The sequence below is a fragment of the Miniopterus schreibersii genome (genome assembly GCF_964146895.1).
Source record: "Miniopterus schreibersii genome assembly, chromosome: X".
Classification (NCBI taxonomy): domain Eukaryota; kingdom Metazoa; phylum Chordata; class Mammalia; order Chiroptera; family Miniopteridae; genus Miniopterus; species Miniopterus schreibersii.
The window spans coordinates 57393071-57414324 of NC_138104.1; the positions used below are offsets into that span (position 1 = coordinate 57393071).

At 40.4% G+C, this 21254-nt stretch overlaps 1 protein-coding gene and 1 pseudogene across 3 annotated transcripts in view; one reads left to right on the top strand and one right to left on the bottom strand.

Moving 5' to 3' along the window:
* Positions 1-14439, bottom strand: part of OGT (O-linked N-acetylglucosamine (GlcNAc) transferase) — a 56379-nt gene extending 41940 nt beyond the window's left edge. Inside the window, exons 1-4 of one of the 2 annotated variants that reach the window (XM_081125494.1) lie at positions 14196-14439; positions 11182-11332; positions 10094-10337; positions 3148-3216 (exon numbers count right to left, since the gene is read on the bottom strand). In XM_081125494.1, coding sequence (XP_080981620.1) covers positions 3148-3216; positions 10094-10337; positions 11182-11332; positions 14196-14232 — 501 coding nt within the window. In that variant the 5' untranslated portion in view covers positions 14233-14439. Of the gene's footprint in view, positions 1-3147; positions 3217-10093; positions 10338-11181; positions 11363-14195 lie in introns of both variants that reach the window. The other variant, XM_081125495.1, reaches the window with a different exon arrangement.
* Positions 14315-18819, top strand: LOC308550973 (suppressor of cytokine signaling 6 pseudogene; annotated as a pseudogene). Its single transcript has 3 exons — positions 14315-14545; positions 17256-18257; positions 18493-18819. The product of its transcript is annotated as a suppressor of cytokine signaling 6 pseudogene (transcript).
* Positions 18820-21254: the final 2435 nt, after the last annotated feature.

A 21254-nucleotide genomic window follows, 5' to 3' on the forward strand; every position in this document is an offset into this window, starting at 1 on the left:
GAAAGTGATATCATTATTCCTTCTCTGACCAGCCAAAAGTGACCCTGCAGCATAGGCTCGCTTGCGCCAAAACTAATGCGCTGCCACAGCTGGCTGCTCCTGCGCCTGCGCCACCAGAACCCAAGTGCAAACCACCATGTTCAGTTCTGCCAACCAATGACCAACCCTTACACTAGGACTTATTCAGTTACCTTAAGACTCTATGCTAGACTTCTCTTAGCTGAACACCTAAGGGCTCGTTACCTTTTCAAGTGATTATCTAAAGGGTGCCCTTTAATTAAGGCCAAGCCCCCCCCACCCCCACAGTTTCCCAAAGTGTGTTCCTGAGGTATTAATAGGTATCAATGGAAAAAAGGATTTCATGATCAAACCACTTAGAAAAACAGGTTTCTTCACTACAAGGTTTCCCTAAGCCTTTAATAGTATATATGGGGTTCCCTGATCTCAGTTGATCATGGACCTCTTCTTTCACTGGGCATTTTATTAGAATACTATAAAACACATTTTGGGAAATGCTGCTCTAAACAATAATGTTCCTCACTAATATCAAAACTATGCTGAGGAGAAAAATGTTTTTCTGCCAAGTCAGATATAAATCCACGGTATAAGTTACATCCTTGCAATGTCCCTATCTTCCAAGGGGGACTAAAGCCGAAACCTCATATGACAGGATTGCACCTAGGTTGAGGTCCCTGTAATGCGAGCGCAAACATCGCTTGCGCAACCTAACAGCATCGCACTGCGCAATCGCTGCGAACTGCTGCGCTACATAGAACACCCCTAGACGCAGCAAACGGCCAACCAGATCCATTAATCTACTAGACAGGCCCATAGAGAATATTTGTTTAATTAGATTAGTTGGACTTGAGGTATGTTAAAACCCAATTTTATCCAAAAAGGCTACAGAATAGGACTGAGGGAGCCAGTCAATCAGATTACTCATCTAGTCAACCGTTCACAGGGGCTCATTTGCACGCACTGCGCATTAACGCTGCGCAGCCTTTGCGCTACTGCAGGGTCACAGCGCATCATCAGAAGAGCAGAATGCTGCAATCCAAACAAAGAAGAAAAAAGGAAAAAATGAACAACAAGAAGAGTTAGAAGCTTTTACTAGTAAATTATCTAATAATTTTTAATATCAATTAACTTTTACTTATCTTTGACAGAATTGTGGCTATAGTTTAAAACATTCTCTTACATAACTTGCTTGTAAATAAAATTATTTTAAGCTGTTTCTGAAGCCACAAGACAGAAGATTCAGGCATGGAGGCAAATTGTTTTGCTGTGGCAGTTACAAACCCGTTACCATATTTCTCATCATGTGACTTTTCGGTGCGTTCCTTGCTGGAAGAGGAGGAGGTGTGTGTCTGCCCTAGATCCAGGCCTCGAGCTCCCTTCAGCGAGGCACCTTACGCATGGAATAGGAGGTTTCACCCACCTGAAACCTTCTAAATACAATATCAATGGTGAAAAACCAAAAACAAGAGAGAAAATAAAAACAAGATCATTAGTAAAAGTTCAACAAAGCAATTGAAATTCTTTGGATGTCTATTACATATGGGAATGAGGACAGTCTCAAGTCTGTAACATGGGAAACATGCAGAAGGGAGAGGGTTAATCAGGGCTATTGCATACAGCAGGGATTTTTGCTGGAAGAAAGGCTCTTCATCTTCTATAAAGACAACTTAAATTTGCTTTATCTACTAGGAATATGCTGGCTTGAATTTTCAAATGCACTGATTACAAAAGAAATACATTGCATTTCACTCAAGAGTATTTTCTTGTTCACTAGTTCTCACAAAAACAGAATAACATTTTTCAAACTAGGTGTCTCCAGAGCTCTGAAATAAAGAAGTCAGCAACCTAAGGCAGGCGCAATGTCTCAGCCTAAACCGATCTCTAAAGCTGCAGTGAAGTGCAATTCATGTTAGCTGTCCGCTTGGTGGGGTGACAATTAATAGGAGCTTATCAAATATTTGTTCTATAAATTACCAATTGGATTTATCAGCTAAGATTGGAATCAATTATAATTCATTAGCTGGAAACCTACATAAGGTTAATCCAAAGTGTCAGCAGAATTTATGAGCTATGCACTTAAAACTAGTGCCTTTGAACATGAGATGGTGCTAAAAAGCCTTCTCCCTCCCTGGATAAAGCAGTCAAACAGACAGCTACGCTGCGCATACACTCCACGCATTAGCATGCGCGTGGGGCTCAGAGCAACAGGTGGGAGTTTCAGAAGCATTCTGGTTTCTCCCCACTCCTCACCCCTGCAGCGCGGTTGCGTAAGGTGGCTTGTAACAAGACAATCTCATTTATAAATTTAATTTAAAATTATACCAAATGCTTTAATAACCCAACCTGGTGTTCAAATTCATTATTTGGAAACACAGAATGCTAAAAGCCACCTTTCCACTTTGGCAAGTTTTCTTTCGATCAGTCCATTTCCCAAACAAACCAGCTTTGTCCTTTTTTTTTTTTTTTTAAGGAGGTAGGGTGGGGAGGAATAAAAGAAGGAAGTAAAGAAGAAAAGAAGGTAGGCAACTAGGATTGGAAAAGAGGAAAAAGGAACTTGGAGGAAGGAGTGGGGACAAGGGGCAGGATGGTCCAATTATTAATTTGCAATCATTTTAACAGCCTTTCTTCCACTGTAAAAAGGGTGAGGAAGATGAAGGGAGGAAGGTTAAATAAGAATTTAATGCCAGTATTACAGGGTAACATTTGGATGAAGTTCTTCTCCACTTACAAGCCACAAAGGACTTAGAAGAGCAGCACTTTCAATGGCACCTGCATCATAAGGAGTCTTGAGCCAAATCACAGGCGCTCTGCTTGTCACCAGCAGGCAAGCCTCAGATTTGAAGGAATGTTATTTATTCCCACAAAAGATCATGTCGGAGCCCATTGTTATAAAGATGATCTAGCTCAGCAGAAAGGCTCCAAGATGTTCAGGTTCTTGCTTTAGCCCCAGATTTAGAACAGATATGCCAAAGCCTGGCCCTGCTCTAGTCTGAGGCGATTCATGCCGTCAGTTTTCCTCAGTTTCTTAGGACTGTTTTGTGAAGACAGCTCAATGAAGAGTTGAAGACTTGGCAAAAAGTACAAGTTTTCATAACACTGATGTTTAAATGTGTTCTATCAAACACCTACCTTGGCTTCTTCCAAGCGACCCAGGGCTTTGAGCAGGTTCCCCAGGTCACTGCGAACACAGTACAAATCCTAGAAACCCAGAGATACTGTCATTAATTATACTCTTTCCCAACCAAAAATAACTTGAAATAACTTTTATGCATCTAGCTTCCTGTCAATTTATTCCATCAACTAAAACTACTGCTTGACAAATATAAGTACAGAACCACAATCCCTCATCCTCAATTTCAAATTCCAAAAAGTTCTGAAAACTCATTTGATGATTAAACCTGACCTGAACTGGCACAAAGTTATTTATAAAATTTACTGATCCCGTTTAGTGTGAATACTCATACCTTTTGCTTCAGAAACATGTGTTTTACTAGGAGGTGCTGTTCCAGACCCACCTAGGAGTTTTATATATGGTATTATCTTTCTAAAATCCTAAAAATTCTTAATTTTGAAATGCATTTGATCCCAACAGTTTCATACAAAAGACTATGGGCCTTACTATAGCTTCTCCTCTCCCCAAATGTCAGTCATATTTAAAAAGAAAATCAAAAGTTTGCTCAACTATTTTGTTCATGGTTATAATGAATCACTCCTATATGAAGGGCCAAAAATTTTCCATAGTAACTAACAAAAAGTATTTAGCCATGATTAGCTATCAGCAAACCTATCTCTAGGCTGTCAGGCAGATTTAGAAATCCTGACTTCATTTCACTGTTAGAAGGATTACCATTCAACCAAAGCGTCAATCCTGGCACCTGCCACTAGATTACTCATTAGTATTAAGTGCCATTAGAGTTGAGTGGGTGAATAAATGAAAAGCAGTTGAATCTGCTTTTTATTAGCAGAACAACTGTGTTGCTAATCATCTGACTCACCAGTCCATTCATCAGTATGAAAAGACACATTGTCAGAACAGTGAGTTTAAATTTTTATACATCCTTGTTTGCCTTTGTCAGTCAAATCTATCAGTCAACAAGCAAAGACAATGGCAATAGGGAGTAGGCTCATCATTCCAAACTGTTCCATGGATGGAAGAGCCTTAAATTAAGTCCTAGAGAGTGAAATTTTGTCTACTGTGCCAAAGTATCATCACATATACTATTCTATGTGCAACTGTATTAGAATCAAGTGATTAATTTTCCTGATAAACAGCTTTTGTGATTAATATCCTACATCAAGTGAATCAAAAGCCAGCCAGCAAAGAATAGCTTGCTACACAACACCCTTATGGTTGGCCATACTGGGTCAATTCCATGATCTACCCTATCTGTCTGTCCATGAAGCAATGAGTGGTATTTTAGGAGAGAATGGTTGTCTCCAATAACCTCAGGCACAAAAGGCTGATGCTGATTCTCAAAACATTATAGATATCATTGATCTTATTACAGATTTATCCTTCTCTAATGAGTCTAAGTACTTTTCTTAATCCACAACCAAGGATATGTTTTTATTGATTTGAGAGAGAGGAAGGGGGGAGGGAGAGAGAGATGAGAAACATCGATCAGTTGCCTTCCATATGTGCCCTGACCAAGGATGGAACCTGCAACCTAGTATGTGCCCTGACCAGGAATCAATCCCACAACCTTTTTTTGGTGTACAGGAACAACCTTTTTTTGGTGTACAGGACAATGCTCCAACCAACTGCCCTTAGGCCAGGGCAGTCTAAGCATTTTTTTAACCCTATTTATACTCTCACAAGTAACAAATTCTATAACTCCCTATCTACTTTGTATGATTTTCCCCCCCTAAACTTTAAGGGCTACCCTTCTGATATCTAATCTGTGCATACAAGCTCCTACTACACCTGATTATTGTGGTTATACATAGCTTTGGTCTTTTACCAATTCCTACGTCTTTTCTGAGTCATAATAATCAGAAGTCTTGCAATAATTCTCCAACAATGACCCTAATGGGCTATACATCGCAGCCAACTGTTGCATAATTTTACCCTCTAATTTCTATAAACTCTTGGATAACTGCCATTTAAGTCTTGACTATGTATCTATTATATTTAGTTATATCATCTAGATCTATTACAGCATACTAAATCAAGTTAGCCCAATGACCGTAGTTAAAAATAGATTATCTTCAAGATCACTATAAGATAATCAATAAGGCAGTTTTAGAAAAAGGTAAAACATATATTAAATGTAACAGTGAAATCTGATTCTCCCACTTTGAGGATCCAAACCTTCTGCATGAAAAGTTAATTTTCAGAAAAGTCAAGGATACCACTCTTCTCCCCCAAAGTTCAAAACCTAAAACATCAATTCTGCCTCATTTACCAAATCAAAACAGTGTCTGCTAAGAGAATACACTTCTAAAACCCAGCCAATTTTATCCATTCCCAGGTTATTACCTTTTATGCAAACCTTTATTCAATTCAGTAATATGCCTGGAACTGTAGGGAAAAGAAATTAATAGAATCCTTACCCTAGAAGGGATTGCAATCTTTGTGGAAAGACAAGGCACATACATATTAAATGCCTACACAGTGGTAAAAAATTTTAGATAAATGAACTCAAAAAAGAAATTTAAGCTGGGCCTTAAAGGATGAGTCGGACTTTAATGGACAAAGGAGGAAGGCATTGTAGACAAGGGAAAATAGTATAATGTTAAGGAGATGGAAATGAGTAAGAATTTCCTGCATATCCACCCCTCCTAAGATAGCATCTATTTCCTGCATTTCCTCCTAGGACCCTCCCACCCCACCCCACCTCCACCATCTATATACACACATGAAGTAAAATCAGGTTGAGAAAAACCTACAGTTCTCAACTGCCTCTCAAATTAAATTCAAACTCCTCAGCTTCTCTACTCTTTCTAAATCTTCCAATTGACTCTCCTCTACTACACTCACTTCTTATTACTACTTGACTCACCACTTCAGCCAAGGAAGTCTACTTGCTATTTACCTTCCTACAGAATGCTTAGGTTATAAGCACCCACTCAAGAAAATCTTGATTAATACTCTCTAAAGATAATCATCCAAGGAGCTTACATTTTTTATCTTTTATGGGTCAGATCCTGTCTCATATTATAATCCACAACTTTTCCTTCCAACACATCTCCCCAAATCCTAACAAAGCATTGTACACACAATAAGCACTCAAATATTTATTTTACTTTTTATTAAATTTATTGAAGTGACACTGATTAATAGGATCATATAAATTTCAGGTGTGGATTTCTACGTTACAAGATCTGTATGTTGTACTGTGTGCCCATCACCCAAAGTCAAATCATTTTCCTTCACCATATATTAGGCCCCTCCTCCCCCCTCCCACCCTCTGGCAGCCACCACGCTGCTGTTTAAATGTGAAGCTTGCATGGCAAATTTAAACAGAAAAGAGAGGAATAGAAATATATAGTTTCCTATAGTGTAGCTAGCGACAGTAATAATAGTAACAATTAACATGATAGTAACACACGATGGTCATGACGCCTGTAGCTCTCAGTGCTGTGCATTCACAATCAAATCAGAAGCAGTGGTTCAACCACCAATGACTCAGAAACAGAGTTCCTTAGAGCAACTCAGGATTATAGATAGCCATGTTACAGAGGACAATTTTATACATAATTCATAAAAGGGATGACCAGGTATGGGCAGCAGCTCTAGTGAGCCATCATGTGAAAATTACCAGCTACAATAGCACCTTCAAATACGATGGACTAAAATTTTAGTGAAATTATTAAATTATCCAACATTGCAAGAAACAATTCAAAATGTAAAAATATTAAAACAGCTCTCTTAAAAGTAATTTCTATAATCAAGTCACAGAATAACTTCTAAATTGACATACCATTAACTTAAAAAGATAAACACTGCCCTGGCAGATGTTGTTCAGTGGTTAGTGTCGGCCCAAGAACCAAAGTGTTTTGGGTTCAACTCCCAGTCAAGGGCACGTACCTGGGTCCAATCCCCGGCCCGGTCAGGGCACATGCAAGAAGCCACCAATCAATCTGTCTCTTTCACATCCATGTCTGTTTCTGTCTCTCTCTCCTCCCCTTCCTCCCTCCTTCCCACTCTCTCTAAAAAAAAAAGCAATGGAAAAAATATCCTCGGGCGAGGACTAACAAAAGAAAAAAAGATAAATACTACTGAAAACAGGTTACCGAGAATACTTAACATTTTACTTTTTCACTGCTGCAAAACCAAAATAACCTGAGTTTCTTCAAATATTTTTCATAGAATGCCAAATACATCTATGATTCTGGCCAACAATGCACTGCCAACAAGAGCACAATTTAGGAACAGACTCAAGATTCTGTCAGTACTGAACTGACAAAGGCATTTGATAGCAAATCTAGTTAAGACCAGATATCCTGAAATACATTAAAACATGATCACTATGGTATATTTAGGTGAAATCAAGGCAGTCTGTACTAATCCCTTTTTCATTCTTACTGGTAAAGATAGAGAAATAAAGCAGCACTTTCCACTACTAGAAGCAGACCCAGATGGGAATGCATAGCTGTTCAATGCCTTCCTCCCTCAATGCCTTCAATGGGTTGTCCCATGATTTATTTTAGTACTATCTTACTTCTTTGGAAGGGCATAATGATAAACTTCCTATTAACAAGTTAGATATTGAAAAGCATGGTTCTGTCTCCCACTTCAGTTTTCCCTCTTCATCATACCCCTCCGGTTTGGTATACTTTGAGCAGCAATGACTGTTCTGCTCCCCATGTAACTGGAAACCTGAGTCAAGGGGATCAAAGTTCAAGATGTTTGGAGCCACAGCTGTGTAAGAGGGCACAAGTGAGCTTACACTCAATAAACAAGTAAAGGGTGAAACCAACCCTGACTAATAAAGGGAAAGAACTTAACTGTGACAACTAGGTGCACAAGTGAGTCCTGAGCCTTGGCAAGAACAGGGTCTAAGCCCCAGTGGCAGCACATACAACAGGGTTCTCCAAAACTTTTTGTGGGTAACTAGCTGGATACTACCGAAATAAATATTACAAAATGCGGGGGGGTGAGGGGGGCTGAGAGTTTTTGTACATGACAAAGGCAGATACAAATAAAATGTGAATTGTCCTTTAAAAAATTACAAAATGCACTCAAATTTACATATATATGCATTGAGTATTTCTGGAAGAATACATAAGAAATTGGTTTCATTGGCTACCTCCAAGAAGGGTAGGCTGGGAGACTTTTCACTGTATTCATACAAAAGCAATGAATTTAAAAATTTTTAATTTTACTCTCAAAATTAACTGAAAAAATAATTGTTAATAGATGTCATAAGAAAAAGTGATTTCAGACCTTTGCGCAAACTACTCAATCATGCTTGTTTCCTGACCTGCAAAATAGGGATTAAGGGAGAGCAGGATATGGTCCATGGTTTTCAAACTGTGCTCAACTGGGGCTGCCTTGAGGGATGCATGCCCTCTGGGCACATCATCCCCTTTTTTATCTTTTCTTTCTTTTCTGTTGAATATTTGCTTTCAAGATATTCAGGCTTGGGTTTTAATATCCCCTTCACTATTACTGGCTGTGTGATCTCCCCCAAAATTACATAACCCAAATCTGTTTTTTTAAATTGGTAAAATTTACAATAACACCACCTATTTTTAAAAAATATGTTTTTATTGATTTCAGAGAGAGGAAGGGAGAGGGAGAGATAGAAACATCAATGATGAGAGAGTAATTGACCAGCTGCCTCCTGCACACCCCCTATTGGGGATCTAGTCCACAACCGGGGCATGTGCCCTTGACCAGGAATCGAACCGTGACCTCCTGGTTCATAGGTCGATGCTCAACCACTGAGTCACGTTGGCCAGGCAATACCACCTATTTTGAAAGCTCATTGTGAGCATTAAGGCCAATGTCTGAGGGCTGAAGCAACTGGCAGTGTCTTGAGCACAGAGTAGACTTTCAATAAATGGTAGCTATAATAGTTCATTATAAACCACTTCCAGGGCTGCTGCAAAAGTAAATGTTGACAACGTAGCCTGGAAATATATATATATATTTTTTAATCCTCACTGAAGGATATTTTTTCCATTGCTTTTTCAGAGACAGTGGGGGGGGGGGGGGCATCAACTGGTTGCCTCCCACATGTGCCCCGACTGGGGCCGGGAATCAAGCCTGCAACCAAGGCATGTGCCCTTGGCTGGAATTGAACCCAGGACCCTTCAGTCCATGGGCCAATGCTCTAACCACTGAGCAAAACTGGCTAGGGCTGGAAATATATTCTTAAAATTTTCTGGATTCCTTCCTTCCCTCTCTTTACCACTTACCTCTTAAGTTTCTATGTTCTATCCCTAACCACATCAAAAGTTCTGAGAGCAAGTCTTACTCTTGGGTATCTTTCAGAGACCCTAACATAATGTGAACTTAATGTCTGCCAGCTGGGTCCGACCTGTTCCCCAGAAAATATCTGCAATTTTTACCAAAAAAATTTTTAAGAACTATTCAAAAGCCTGGTGTGGATACTATCACCTCAACTCTACCACTTCTAATTATGTTTAAAGAAAAGAGAATAGGATATTGAGGAACAAATTTTGCAGCCCAGTTTTCATGTCACTGATCCATATATTGGCATCTTGTTGTAACTATTTTATATTACAGATTAAGGCCCTCCATCCACTATTCCTTGAAAACCAATTAACCATTGTAAACACCTATTAGAGTTTATCCAAATTTAATCAAAACAGCCCCAAAAATGTCATGTGTTCTATACTGTTACAGGCATTATAAAAATAGACATCATTTCTTGCAATAAGGTTTAATTTTATGCTTTTTAATGTAATTTCTTAGATAAAACAGATTTTAAAAAAACATGATGCAGGCCTGATCAAAGCAATTTCACCATTTTAAGTAGACAAACGTTTCTAAATCTTTGACTTTATTCCATGCAAAAACCTATTTTAGTGTCTGAAGTATCAAACTATGTTCCTTTCTGGGCTTTTGTGAAGGGAAAATAATAACCATTAAAATTGTACTCACGGGATTGTACTGAAGAGCAGAGACGTAAGCTTGTACTGCCCCTTCCATGTCACCTGCTGCTACCAATGCAGCTGCCAGGTTAATATAACCATCGATGAAATCTGGCTTGAGACGCAATGCATGCCGATAATGCTCAATTGCTTCCTGCAACTGTCCTCTTTCCTTGTACACATTCCCCAAATTTGAATAGGCTTCTGCCAGAAGGGGGTTCTGTTTAATTGCCAGAGTGCTAAAGTGAGCAGATCTGGAAAAGTGTTGACGCAGGGGTATGCATGTTAGAGAAAGAAGGTATGGCCTATGCACAACTGAAAACAGTTTTTGAAGACCCTGCGCTACTGCTAACAATAACATTTTAAACTAGTGCACAGGAAAAACTTTGGAAATCAACGTTTTTCAAAAGTGGAGGTATTCCAGACTTCAAATTGGAATGGTGTTTTTCCTTATGAGATAAAATTCTCACTAGAGTCTTATTATCAAACTGCCGCATTGTAAACCATGATCATTAAGATCAAGAATGAAAATGCTATGTGCATGAGTCTCACTTTCCATTTGATGATAAGCCTTAATGATGCACATCTTTAAATGTCTTAATAAACCAGAATGACAATTTAATAAAAGGATAAGAACACAGATTCTTCCCTTTTAATTCAACTGATTAGCTAAAGTAACATATCATAACTTAATGATGGTCTTTACAACTAGAATCACATATGCACCTCCTGCCACAGCATATACACCATCATTTCTGAGTATTCTATCCCTCAAATGGCACATCTTACAAAGGTGAGACTGGATGGTCAGATGTATACTAAGAATATTTATTACCTGAACAGTTAAGAAAACAGCAGACTTACGTGGTAAAATCTAGAAAAGGTCTCTAATCATACTGATAATATAACCACCACCACAAAAAGGAGGGAGAAAAACTGGCAGCTGGGCATGTCACAAGTGGACAAGACAGCAGATGTGCATTGGTGGTTCTTGAAACCCAGTATTGGAAACATTTCAAGTTCAAATACTTAAGTATCATTTTTTAAGCTCAGCACCCAGAGGCAGCAATCACCAGAAGGTACCCCCACATCTCCTACCTGTCCAGCCTTCGACACTGGAAGTGTATAGACGAAAGTAATAAAAGCACACCAGTATTGTCTGGCTCTTGTCTCCAGAGCTGCATGCAGTGTCTCTCAGCTGCCTCAAAATCTCCTGCCTGATATTCTCGATGTGCCAACTCAGCTAACCCTTGGAAGGAAAGCATACGTTTCGTTGGTTCTGGAGAATCATCAAAACATTTGAGGGAAGGAGGGGGGAAAACAAAAAGTTAGAAATGCAAACAAAAAATGTAAAAATATGGTCTATTAAACTTAAAGATGAAAATGCTTGAAACTATGTAAAGCACTAGAGTGTTCTGCACATTATTTATACCCCCGAGTTAACATCAGGTGCAGAATTGGCATTTTAGAATTGATCCATTAACTCTTTCCCAGACTACATAGAAATATTTGCTTCCAAATAAGATTACATTTTATGACTACAAATACTTTGTATTTTTAATTTACAAATCAGAGGTAGCATCTAAAGATTCACTAAACATTCTTTATAGTTAACATATAGGAACAAAATATAAAATGTGATTTGCAAGGTCACAAAGGTTTAATAATATCATAATAACCTCCTGGGAAACTTAATACTTTCTCCCATGTTTTAGGTTGGATTGGGAGGGGGTAGTACTGGTAACAATCTATTTCTTAAAGTGCGTGGGGACACAAAATGTGTTTTTAAGTCAAAATTATATTCATATCACAACTTAATTTGTTTAAATTAAGGGCAATACCAGAAACAAGCATAAGGGGGAAAAACTAAAAGTCAAGGTGCTATTTTTAAAACAGCTGATAAACAAGATGAACTCATCTGTCAAGAGCCAAAATATTTAAAGGGGTCATCAAACATTTTAAATAAAGACCCAAGATTATATTTCTCCTCTACCCATCCCAAACTCACAATGAAACCAAATTAGCTAAATCCCACCCACACTGGTTTAACACTGGCATTTTCAAAAAGCTCTGACACTGACTAAAGGATTAAGACATTGCAAACAACCCTATATAAATCAAGCAGTTACCTACCACTGCAATGATTTTTTTAAAGAATGGGAAAACAAAATATAAAATAATCTGATAAAGTGCAACAGAATGAATAATAAATGAAAGCACTTTGCTGTGTCTACTAAGTGACTTAACTCAGATACATAAAGATAAAGGATACAGCTAAAACCCACAGAAGGTTAAAAAAAAAAACAGCAAAAAAAACACGCCCAAGTCTCAACTTAATACTTTAACTTAAGTAGTGATACATTGCTGGAATTTCACTAGATGGTTACAATGGGAAACCACGTACAAATTACTTAAATTCTACCAAGGTCACAGTAACAGCTCAAATTTGAGCCAAGCTCCCCAATCATTAGAGTTGGCAAGTGATCTGTATGCTCAGGTAAGCAAAGTAAATTTCCTGAACAAAACACACAGCTGACCACTAACACAAAGCAAAAAGACTTGCACCCAAATCTGGGAGAGGTTATATCTCTAACAGAAACTAGAAAATTACGTTTTAGACAAGTCTCTGTAAGCTCTTAGCTCCTTATATTAACACATTACTTTATCAACTTTTCAAAGCCACTTATCTGTTCTAACACTTGAAATGACAACTCCCTCAAATAAAGTAGCACACATTAAAAAGGGCAAGCTAGTACAAACCTTTACTCTTAAAAATCCCTGGAAGGGAGGAGAACACTAGTTATCAATCCCACTACCTACAATCATAGATAAAATACGATTGAAGATTCACCTATTACTTACTGCGCAATGTCCAAAAACAATAACTAAAACCCTGGACAGATCTCAGTTGAGTAACAACAACAAAAAAAGAACCTCATGGGAAAGCTTAGAACTGCAGCCCAATCCCCACCCCCCACCCCCCGCCCGCCCCAAACAGCCTCAATAGGGAAAGGCAGCTGAAGGGCATTCCTATAATTTTGGTTGTTTTCTTATTTTTAGTACCAAAAGCTCTCGGCGGATGAATTGTCTAAAAGGGCAACCGCCTTGCACTTGTGCAGCCAACACTCCAGTTGCTTTACAAACTCTTCAAGCAGGGATGAAAACTTAAAAAAACAAAATAAAGCAAAACCACAACCTATGAATAAAGAGATACCGAGCTCAAGAATGGGGATGGAAGACCCAGAGGCGGCGGCGGAGGAATACAGGGAGAAAGTAACACAAAGCAAGACTTCGGCCCGCAGGGTGGTCAACAAGAAGCACCAGCACCAGGGTGGTTTCTCCCCAAGGGTAGGAAGTAGACGTTGGGCTGGCAATGTCGCGAAGGAAAGGGTGTGGTTCCCCGCGGGAGGGGAGGGAGGGCCGGGTGGGAAATCCAAGCTGGAGCAGCTGGTGGAATTGGGCGCTGGCAAAAGGAACCCCTGGAAATTTCCAATCTAAACTGGGGACGCTCAACCAAAAGAACACCGGCAAGGCGCTCCCCAGCGGGGCGCTGCTCAATATCCCCTCTTGTTAAGGTGACGTGTAGCACACCGAGAAGCTTTTGCTCATCCTTGGGTGATGCAAAGTGAGGATATGAATACATCGGAAAGGCACCCCCGCCCTAGACTGACAGAGGACCAAATCGGGCTAAGGAGAAAGGACAGGAGGGGGATGAAGAGGGATATGCAAAGGGGGAAGAGGAAGGACCCTGAGCTGAATTTGGGAAGAAAACGGTAGCGAAGGAGCGTGAAAGGACAGGGATTCCAACGCAGTCCATTCCGAGATATTCTAAGCATGCACGGGTGACAGAAGCGTCCCGAGAGAGTGGAAAGCTAGGACATTTGTGAGACTGAAAAGCAAGAAAGGAAGCAAACAGCAAGGGAAGCAAAAAAGAAATGTTTGCGGAGCAAACCACAGCGGAAAACCTGATCAGATGCCGGTAGACGACAGTAAGCCCAGCAATGCCACTGATGTCATGGGGATGGCTCGAGGGAAGGTAGGGGATGATGAGAGGCAGAGAACGGCGCGAGACCCCAACGGGGCGTCTACCAAAGTAGAAGGGACACCGGTACCTGTGCTGTCGGCCACGTTGCCCACGGAAGACGCCATCTGGAGCTTCTTGAGAGCGAGAAGGGTGTGATTGAGTCCCGATGTGCCACCACTGCTTGCAAGAACGTTGCTAGAGGTAGGAATGAGAGGGCAGCAGCAGTACCAGTGCTTTGGGAGGCTTGAGCGGCGGCAGCACTTACAGTCTTCGAACCTTAGGAACTCTGGTTGGCCATCTACTCTCACGGTCTTGAAATGGCGGCGACGGCTCCTCCACCGAAACAACACGGACCGGAACTACTTTCTGTTACAATCAAGTACCAGCGCGGAAGGAGCAGAGCTACAGCGCGCCTACAAAATGACTAGGAGCTCTAGGGTAACCTTCCGCGCAGGGCCCTTTGCGACAAACAGGATTGTGTCGAGGGCGCAATGGAGTAACCATGTCATCTCTGCCCAGGGTTATGGCACTGTCTAGGGCAGGAGTGTCCAAGTTTTGGTTTTTTTAACAGTGAGGCGGAAGGTTAAAAAGAAACACACGTGACCAATACATCTTTGCCAAAGTCGTATAGTCTTATTACCTAGCCAAGAATGTACACGTTAACATAAATGCCAAAGGCGTCTACAAAAGTTTAATTAACTTTAGTCCTACAAAAACGGACAGTTACAAGCCCGATAGGTAAATTCTGAGCAAGTAAATGTAAAATATTTCAAAGACTAAGCTGTTCGAAACGATGGGGGGAAATGTTCCAATTTGAGCAAGTCTTAATTCTGACTTCAGCTATTGATTTAAGCACTTTGATGAAAAAGACTGGTCCTTTAACAGGGTCAAACGAACCCAAACATCTCAGATTTTGGCCATTCAGCCCGAAATTTCAAAATTGTTTTGGTATTTAGATAGTTCTGCCCACAGTATTAAGGCAAACGCTTCCTAACTCACGGACGTGCTGAGAATTTGCACTCCAAAGGCAGCCATAAAAATGTTAAGGGTGATTCATATTCGTCAAAATCCATGACTTTTTTCTGAGTCGTGACTTCATTTCCATCAAATAGTTTTGCAAATCCTCACAATCCGATATTTCATTTAGCTCAAGGCAGTGCAACAGTGATAAATTGAGTTCACTTGCCTGTCTACCTAAACCACGCCTCCAGAGTGAATCGGAATTGCCTCCACTTCCTTGAACAAATTAGCTCTTATGACCTCCTGCAGTTTCAAGTTCACTGTGTAGACATTTTGTCAGATTAGTATTTATACTTCATCTCTTGTTCCAGAAAGGTTTAAGGTAGCTTGGCAGATCAGCAAGAAATTATTATAAACCAAGGGAGGCAACAAGTTGAATCTCTCAGAATCTTTTTATTTCAAAAAGTCCTTGATCTAGAAAACCAGGTCAGTAACTTTATTCAAAATGTTTATACTACCTAGCCGTGTGACTACATTAAAAAAAACAAAACAAAACAAAACAAAAAAACACCCAAGTCCTTAAGTTCTGCTTCAATTTCTTTGAGACAGTTCACAAACTTAATAATGAATGTGAGCACAGGGAAAATGTCTAATATTTATAATTTTGTTTCATCAACATACACTACACAAACTCTCCTGGAAACTGGGCACCAACCTCTTAATTTTATTTCACTGGTAAAGCACCCCCCCCCCCCCCCCCCCCCCCCCGCACACACACACAAGTGCCTCATCTGTGGCGAATAAACTCAGCTTTTCTTTTAGAACAGACTTCTCAGATTCCACTGGCAGATGTTTAGGCCATACTGATTAGTGGATGCTAGCTAATTAAGTTAAACTGTTGTTAAATGCCAGGTCCTGTTCCCAGTCAGGCAGGCTATTTGGGCTATTCATATTTGTCGTCCTTATCCCAAGAGAAGAGTCCGAGAATGTTATGACGCATTTTGCTGCCGCGGAAATATGCATGGTGGGGCTCGCAGTGGTTTAATAAGGAGAAGCCCCTGCTCGAGTCTCAAGAACCACCTCCAGTTTCCTTTCAGGAACAGCTCCTGGAGCTTTACACCTCCTTTGGCCAATCAAGTTACATCTACGTCTGTATGTGCAAGGCACTGTGGAGGTCACAAAAATCAACGAGACTTGTCCTCCAGAAACTTGAAGCCCAATTAGGTACAAAAGGCCACTAGAACATAAAACAGATGAGTATCATTTAGGTGATAAAATACATTACCGTCTATTAATATCTGGGGAGGGAAGAGTCCCTCATGCTGGAGGACGGTGACGAAGAATGCCTGACCTGAGCATTGAAAGAGATGCTTTTGTGTGTTTAACGCCGATTCTGTCCCCCTCCCTTTTATGTGCAGCAATTCTAAATTCAGAATCATCTGAAATAAATCAGCTGCTTCTTCAACCCCAGTCCCAAAGTTTGCCACCATCATAACACCACTAGCGGTGTATTCATTTTCTGTTACTGTGTAACAAGTTACCGCAAATGTAGCGGCTTAAAACAACCCACATTCCTTAGAGTCGGGCCTCCGCTGGACCAGCGAGCAAGAGGGGACAAGCTCTGGCCGCCGCCGCCGCCGCCGCCGCCGCGGGCGCCGGAAAATGGCTCCGAAGGTTAAATGAAGCTGGAAAAATACATGCATGTAGCACCGCAGTCTCTCCAGATGTTTGGGGACAATATTCCAGAGATTTATGCCTCCGGATTAGGTAACTAGGCTTAACAAAGAAAATTAGTCTTCAAACCTTCCAGAAATCTTTGAGCGTGGGTAAAAGTAAAGAAGAAACAGATTTCATGGTAGTACAACCATCACTAGCTGGTGAATTTGGGGAGAATGATTCCTTATTTGGTAGCTGCTATGGTGAAGATGTGACCAGCTGTGGCATCCACAGTGAAGATGAAAAAGGTGGAAAATAGCCCAGCCAGGCGTGGCTCAGTGGTTGAGCATCGACCTAGGATCCAGGCAATCAGGGTTCGATTCCCGGTCAGGGCACAAGCCCGGGTTGCGGGCTGCAGCTGATCAATGACTCTCACCATTGATGTTTCTATCTCTCTCCCTCTCCTTTCCTCTCTCTGAAATCAATAAAGATATATTTTAAAAAAAGAAAAAGGTGGAAAATAAGATGAGAGAGTGAAAGCCTAATGGGTAGTATTTAAAAGGCAGCTTTCTGCAGAACAAAAGCAAAAAGGCAAGAGGAGCGCCCCCTCTGGGAGCGCTGCCGGATGGAGACAGCCTTCCCCTCCCGGCACCAATAATCTTTCAAGATGCAAGAGCTCAAAGCTCAATAAAGTCCATTTCCATCGCGGTCATCACTAGCGTCCTACCCCTTGGCCTCTTGACCTACAAACTCTGAAGAGGCCATATCAAAAGGGAGGAGGTGAGAGTCAAAGCTTTGCTTTATTCTTCCAATCCAAGTCCAACACGGAATGATGTTTGAAAAGATTGTCACCATCTTCAGCCTGAAACTGTGCTCCAAAAACAAAATAATTCATTAAGGAGTCAAGACTCTCAGAATGGAGTCTTGAATCTTCACCTCAATGAAGGAGTGCTGGGGTTCTCGGACTTTCGCCTGGAGACTGCGTTTGGTGTTCTGCGCGGGCACATGAAGGGATGTATCCTCTGGAAGGATCACCCAGCTATTTCCGGTCGGTTGCTCTCATGGAAGTTTCTGCAGTACCTTCTCAAGTTGGAGAGCTCTTTCTCCGAAACAATAATCTGTTAGACCAAGACTTAGTTGTTGCCCCAGAGATCTGTGTGGATCACTCAGTAGCTTGTTCATTGGCACCACAGGTGTCACATTACAGAACCCAAGAGCCAGTCATGGTTATGTCCCTCCATGCTGGCCATTGCTACCTCCAATGCAGAACAATGAAATCCAAAGGAACCTCAGTGGGCTCACCAGCACAGATGTCCATGTGGCTCTTGGGATTGCAAACAGTTTATGACTCAATGGAAAGTAGTGGTCTTGGGGTTGTGACAGGCCTTACAGGGGAGCTGAAAAAACTTGCAAAATAAGGATGGTACTGGAAACCAATCACATGCTGGGAGGTGGAAGGGTAGCTAGTAAATGTACCGGATGGTTCTTTTCTTCTTCAGAATAGTTCTAATGACTGTTATCTTTTTTTTCTTTAATATATCTTTATTGATTTCAGAAAGAGGAAGGGAAAGAGAGAGAGAGACATAGAAACATCAATGATGAGAGAGTCATTGATCGGCTGCCTCCTGCACACCCCCGACTGGGGATAGAGCCGGCAACCCTGCCTGTGCCCTGACCAGGAATCGAACCACAATCTCCTGGATCCTAGGTCGATGCTTAACCGCTAAGCCACGCCCCACGGGCATGACTGTTTTCTTTATAAGCTCAAGCTTTCGCTCCCATGGTAAAACACTTCACACTAGAATTGAGGACTCAAATGGTAGGTTTCACTTTTATGAACAACCAGATGTAGATGGAAAATTCACTGATCTAATTAAACATTCAACCAGGGACTCTGAAAATGGATCTTTTTGTTATTCAGTGTCTCCGTCACCTGAATCTGCAATTTACCAATCAAGTACCACCACCATTCATGCACGTGTGATCTTTGCAGTACATGCGTCATTTTACTGTATGTCAGTATACCAGAATAGACATTTCCAAAATGGCCTTTGCCAAACAAAATGAACCATTACTGGCAGGAGAAGCATTACTGAAAGATTAGGAGAACCCTGCGTCTTGCACTCTGGGTTCAAGATAAAGATATTGAAATATAGTTTACATACTTCCTTTTTTTATAGGTTTTTATTGATTTCAGAGAGAAGAAGGGGGGGAGAGAGAGTTAGAAGCATCAATGATGAGAGTCATTGATTGGCTGCCTCCTGCACGCCCCCTACTGAGGATCGGGCCCCAAACCGGGGCATGTGCCCTGACTGGGAATCGAACCATGACCTCCTGATTCATACATCAACACTCAACCACTGAGCAACACTGGCCGGCTGATTCTTTTTTTTTTACCAAGAGTGGAAGAGGGAGAGAGAAAGAGGAGGGGGAGAAGGGGGGCAGAAACAGGCAGAGAAAAACTGATCTGTTATTCCACTTATTTATGCATTCATTGGTTGATTCTTGTATGTGCCCTGACTGGAGATCAACCCACAACCTTGGGGTATCAGGATGACACTCCAACCAACTGAGCTACCTGGTCAGGGTCTAAATTATTTTTAAGATTGTGCTGATATTTTGTAACAAGTTGAATTTTTCTGTTGCCTTCATTTTCATCTAGTGGTTTCTGTGTGTGTGTGTGTGTGTGTGTGTGTGTGTGTATTTTTTTTTTAATGAGATGGAAATGATGCATTTCACAGCTTAATCTTCAGAAAATTTTATTTAGCTATTGTATAAAATCACTGAGTAAAATCACATGCGAGCTAAGAACTATTAAATATTATATTGCAAAACAGCTCTGTTGGCATATTTAATGTATATATTTGTAAATATGTGACATTAAAAAATCTTAAATAAATGTATACCACCAACTTAGAAATTGTTGCCTTTAAGTCATTAAACTCTGATACAAATTGGCATAACATATAAAGGCCTATGGAACTAGAACTATTATTAAAGGAATATTACACTATCTTAGATTCCTATGATAGCAATTTTTGTGTTGTCTATACTTTCTTTGGCAAATATTTTTCTCAACTTCTTCACCTTAGTCAACATTTTCTTGGGTAGAACGTGATTGCACAACTAATTTTCACAAATGGGTTGGATTCTCTTGAAACATAAAGTTTTAGATTGATTTAGATAAAAAGAAAATATTGTAAAAGCATGGTACACAGAGGTTTTTGGACTGTCCTGAACCTCATTTTATCATGTATACATAGCTTGTTCCCCACGTTTTCCTCATATGTTACCATGTGTATAAGATCTAGCTATTTAGTGCCAGGTTAAGATTATTCTGAATTTCATCTAAATATATTTTTAAAATTTATTTTGCAACCCAAGCCATTATGCTCAATTAATATTTGACAAAGGAGGAAAGAGCATACAATGGCGTAAAGGCAGTCTCTTCAATAAATGGTGTTGGAAAAATTGGACAGGTACATGCAAAAATGTGAAACTAGACCACCAACTTTCACCATACACAAAATTTAACTCAAAATGGATAAAAGACTTAAATGTAAGTAGTGAAACCATAAAAATCCTAGAGGGAAACATAGGCAGCAAATTCTCAGACATCTCTGGTAGCAATATGTTTGCTGATACATCTTCTAGGGCAAGAGAAACTAAGGAGAAAATAAACAAATGGGACTGCATCAAAATGAAAAGCTTCTGCACAGCAAAAGAAACCATCAACAAAATGAAAAGGGAGCCCACTGTATGGGAGAACATATTTGCCAAGGACACATCTGATACAGGGTTAATATCCAAAACATATAAGGAACTCATACAACTTAACAAAAGGAAGACAAACAATCCAATTAAAAAATGGGCAAAGGACCTAAATAGACACTTCTCCAAAAAGGACATACAGATGGGCATGAGATATGAAAAAATGCTCAAAGTCACTAATCATCTGATAGATGCAAATTAAAATGACAATGAGATATCACCTCACACCTGTCAGAATGGCTGCCATCAACAAATCAACAAACAACAAGTGCTGGTGAGGATGTGGAAAAAAGGGAACCCTACTACACTGCTGGTGGGAATGCAGACTGGGGCAGCCACTATGCAAAACAGTATGGAGGTTCCTCAGAAAATTAAATATGGAGCTGCCGTTCGACCCAGTGATCCCACTTCTACGAGTATATCCTAAGAAACCCAAAACACCAATCAGAAGGAACTTATGCACCCCTATGTTCTGCACCCCTATGTTGTGTAATAGCCGCACAATTTACAATAGCTAAGACCTGGAAACAGCCCAAGTGCCCATCAGTAGATGAGTGGATAAAAAAGCTGTGGGACATATATGCCATGGAATACTACGCAGCTGTAAAAAAGAAGGATCTCTTACCCTTCGGGACAGCATGGATGGACCTGGAGAGTATTATGTTAAGTGAAATAAGCCAGAGAAAGATAAATATCACATGATCTCACTCATATGTGGAATTTAATGAACAAACTAAACTGATGAACAAAATAGATCCAG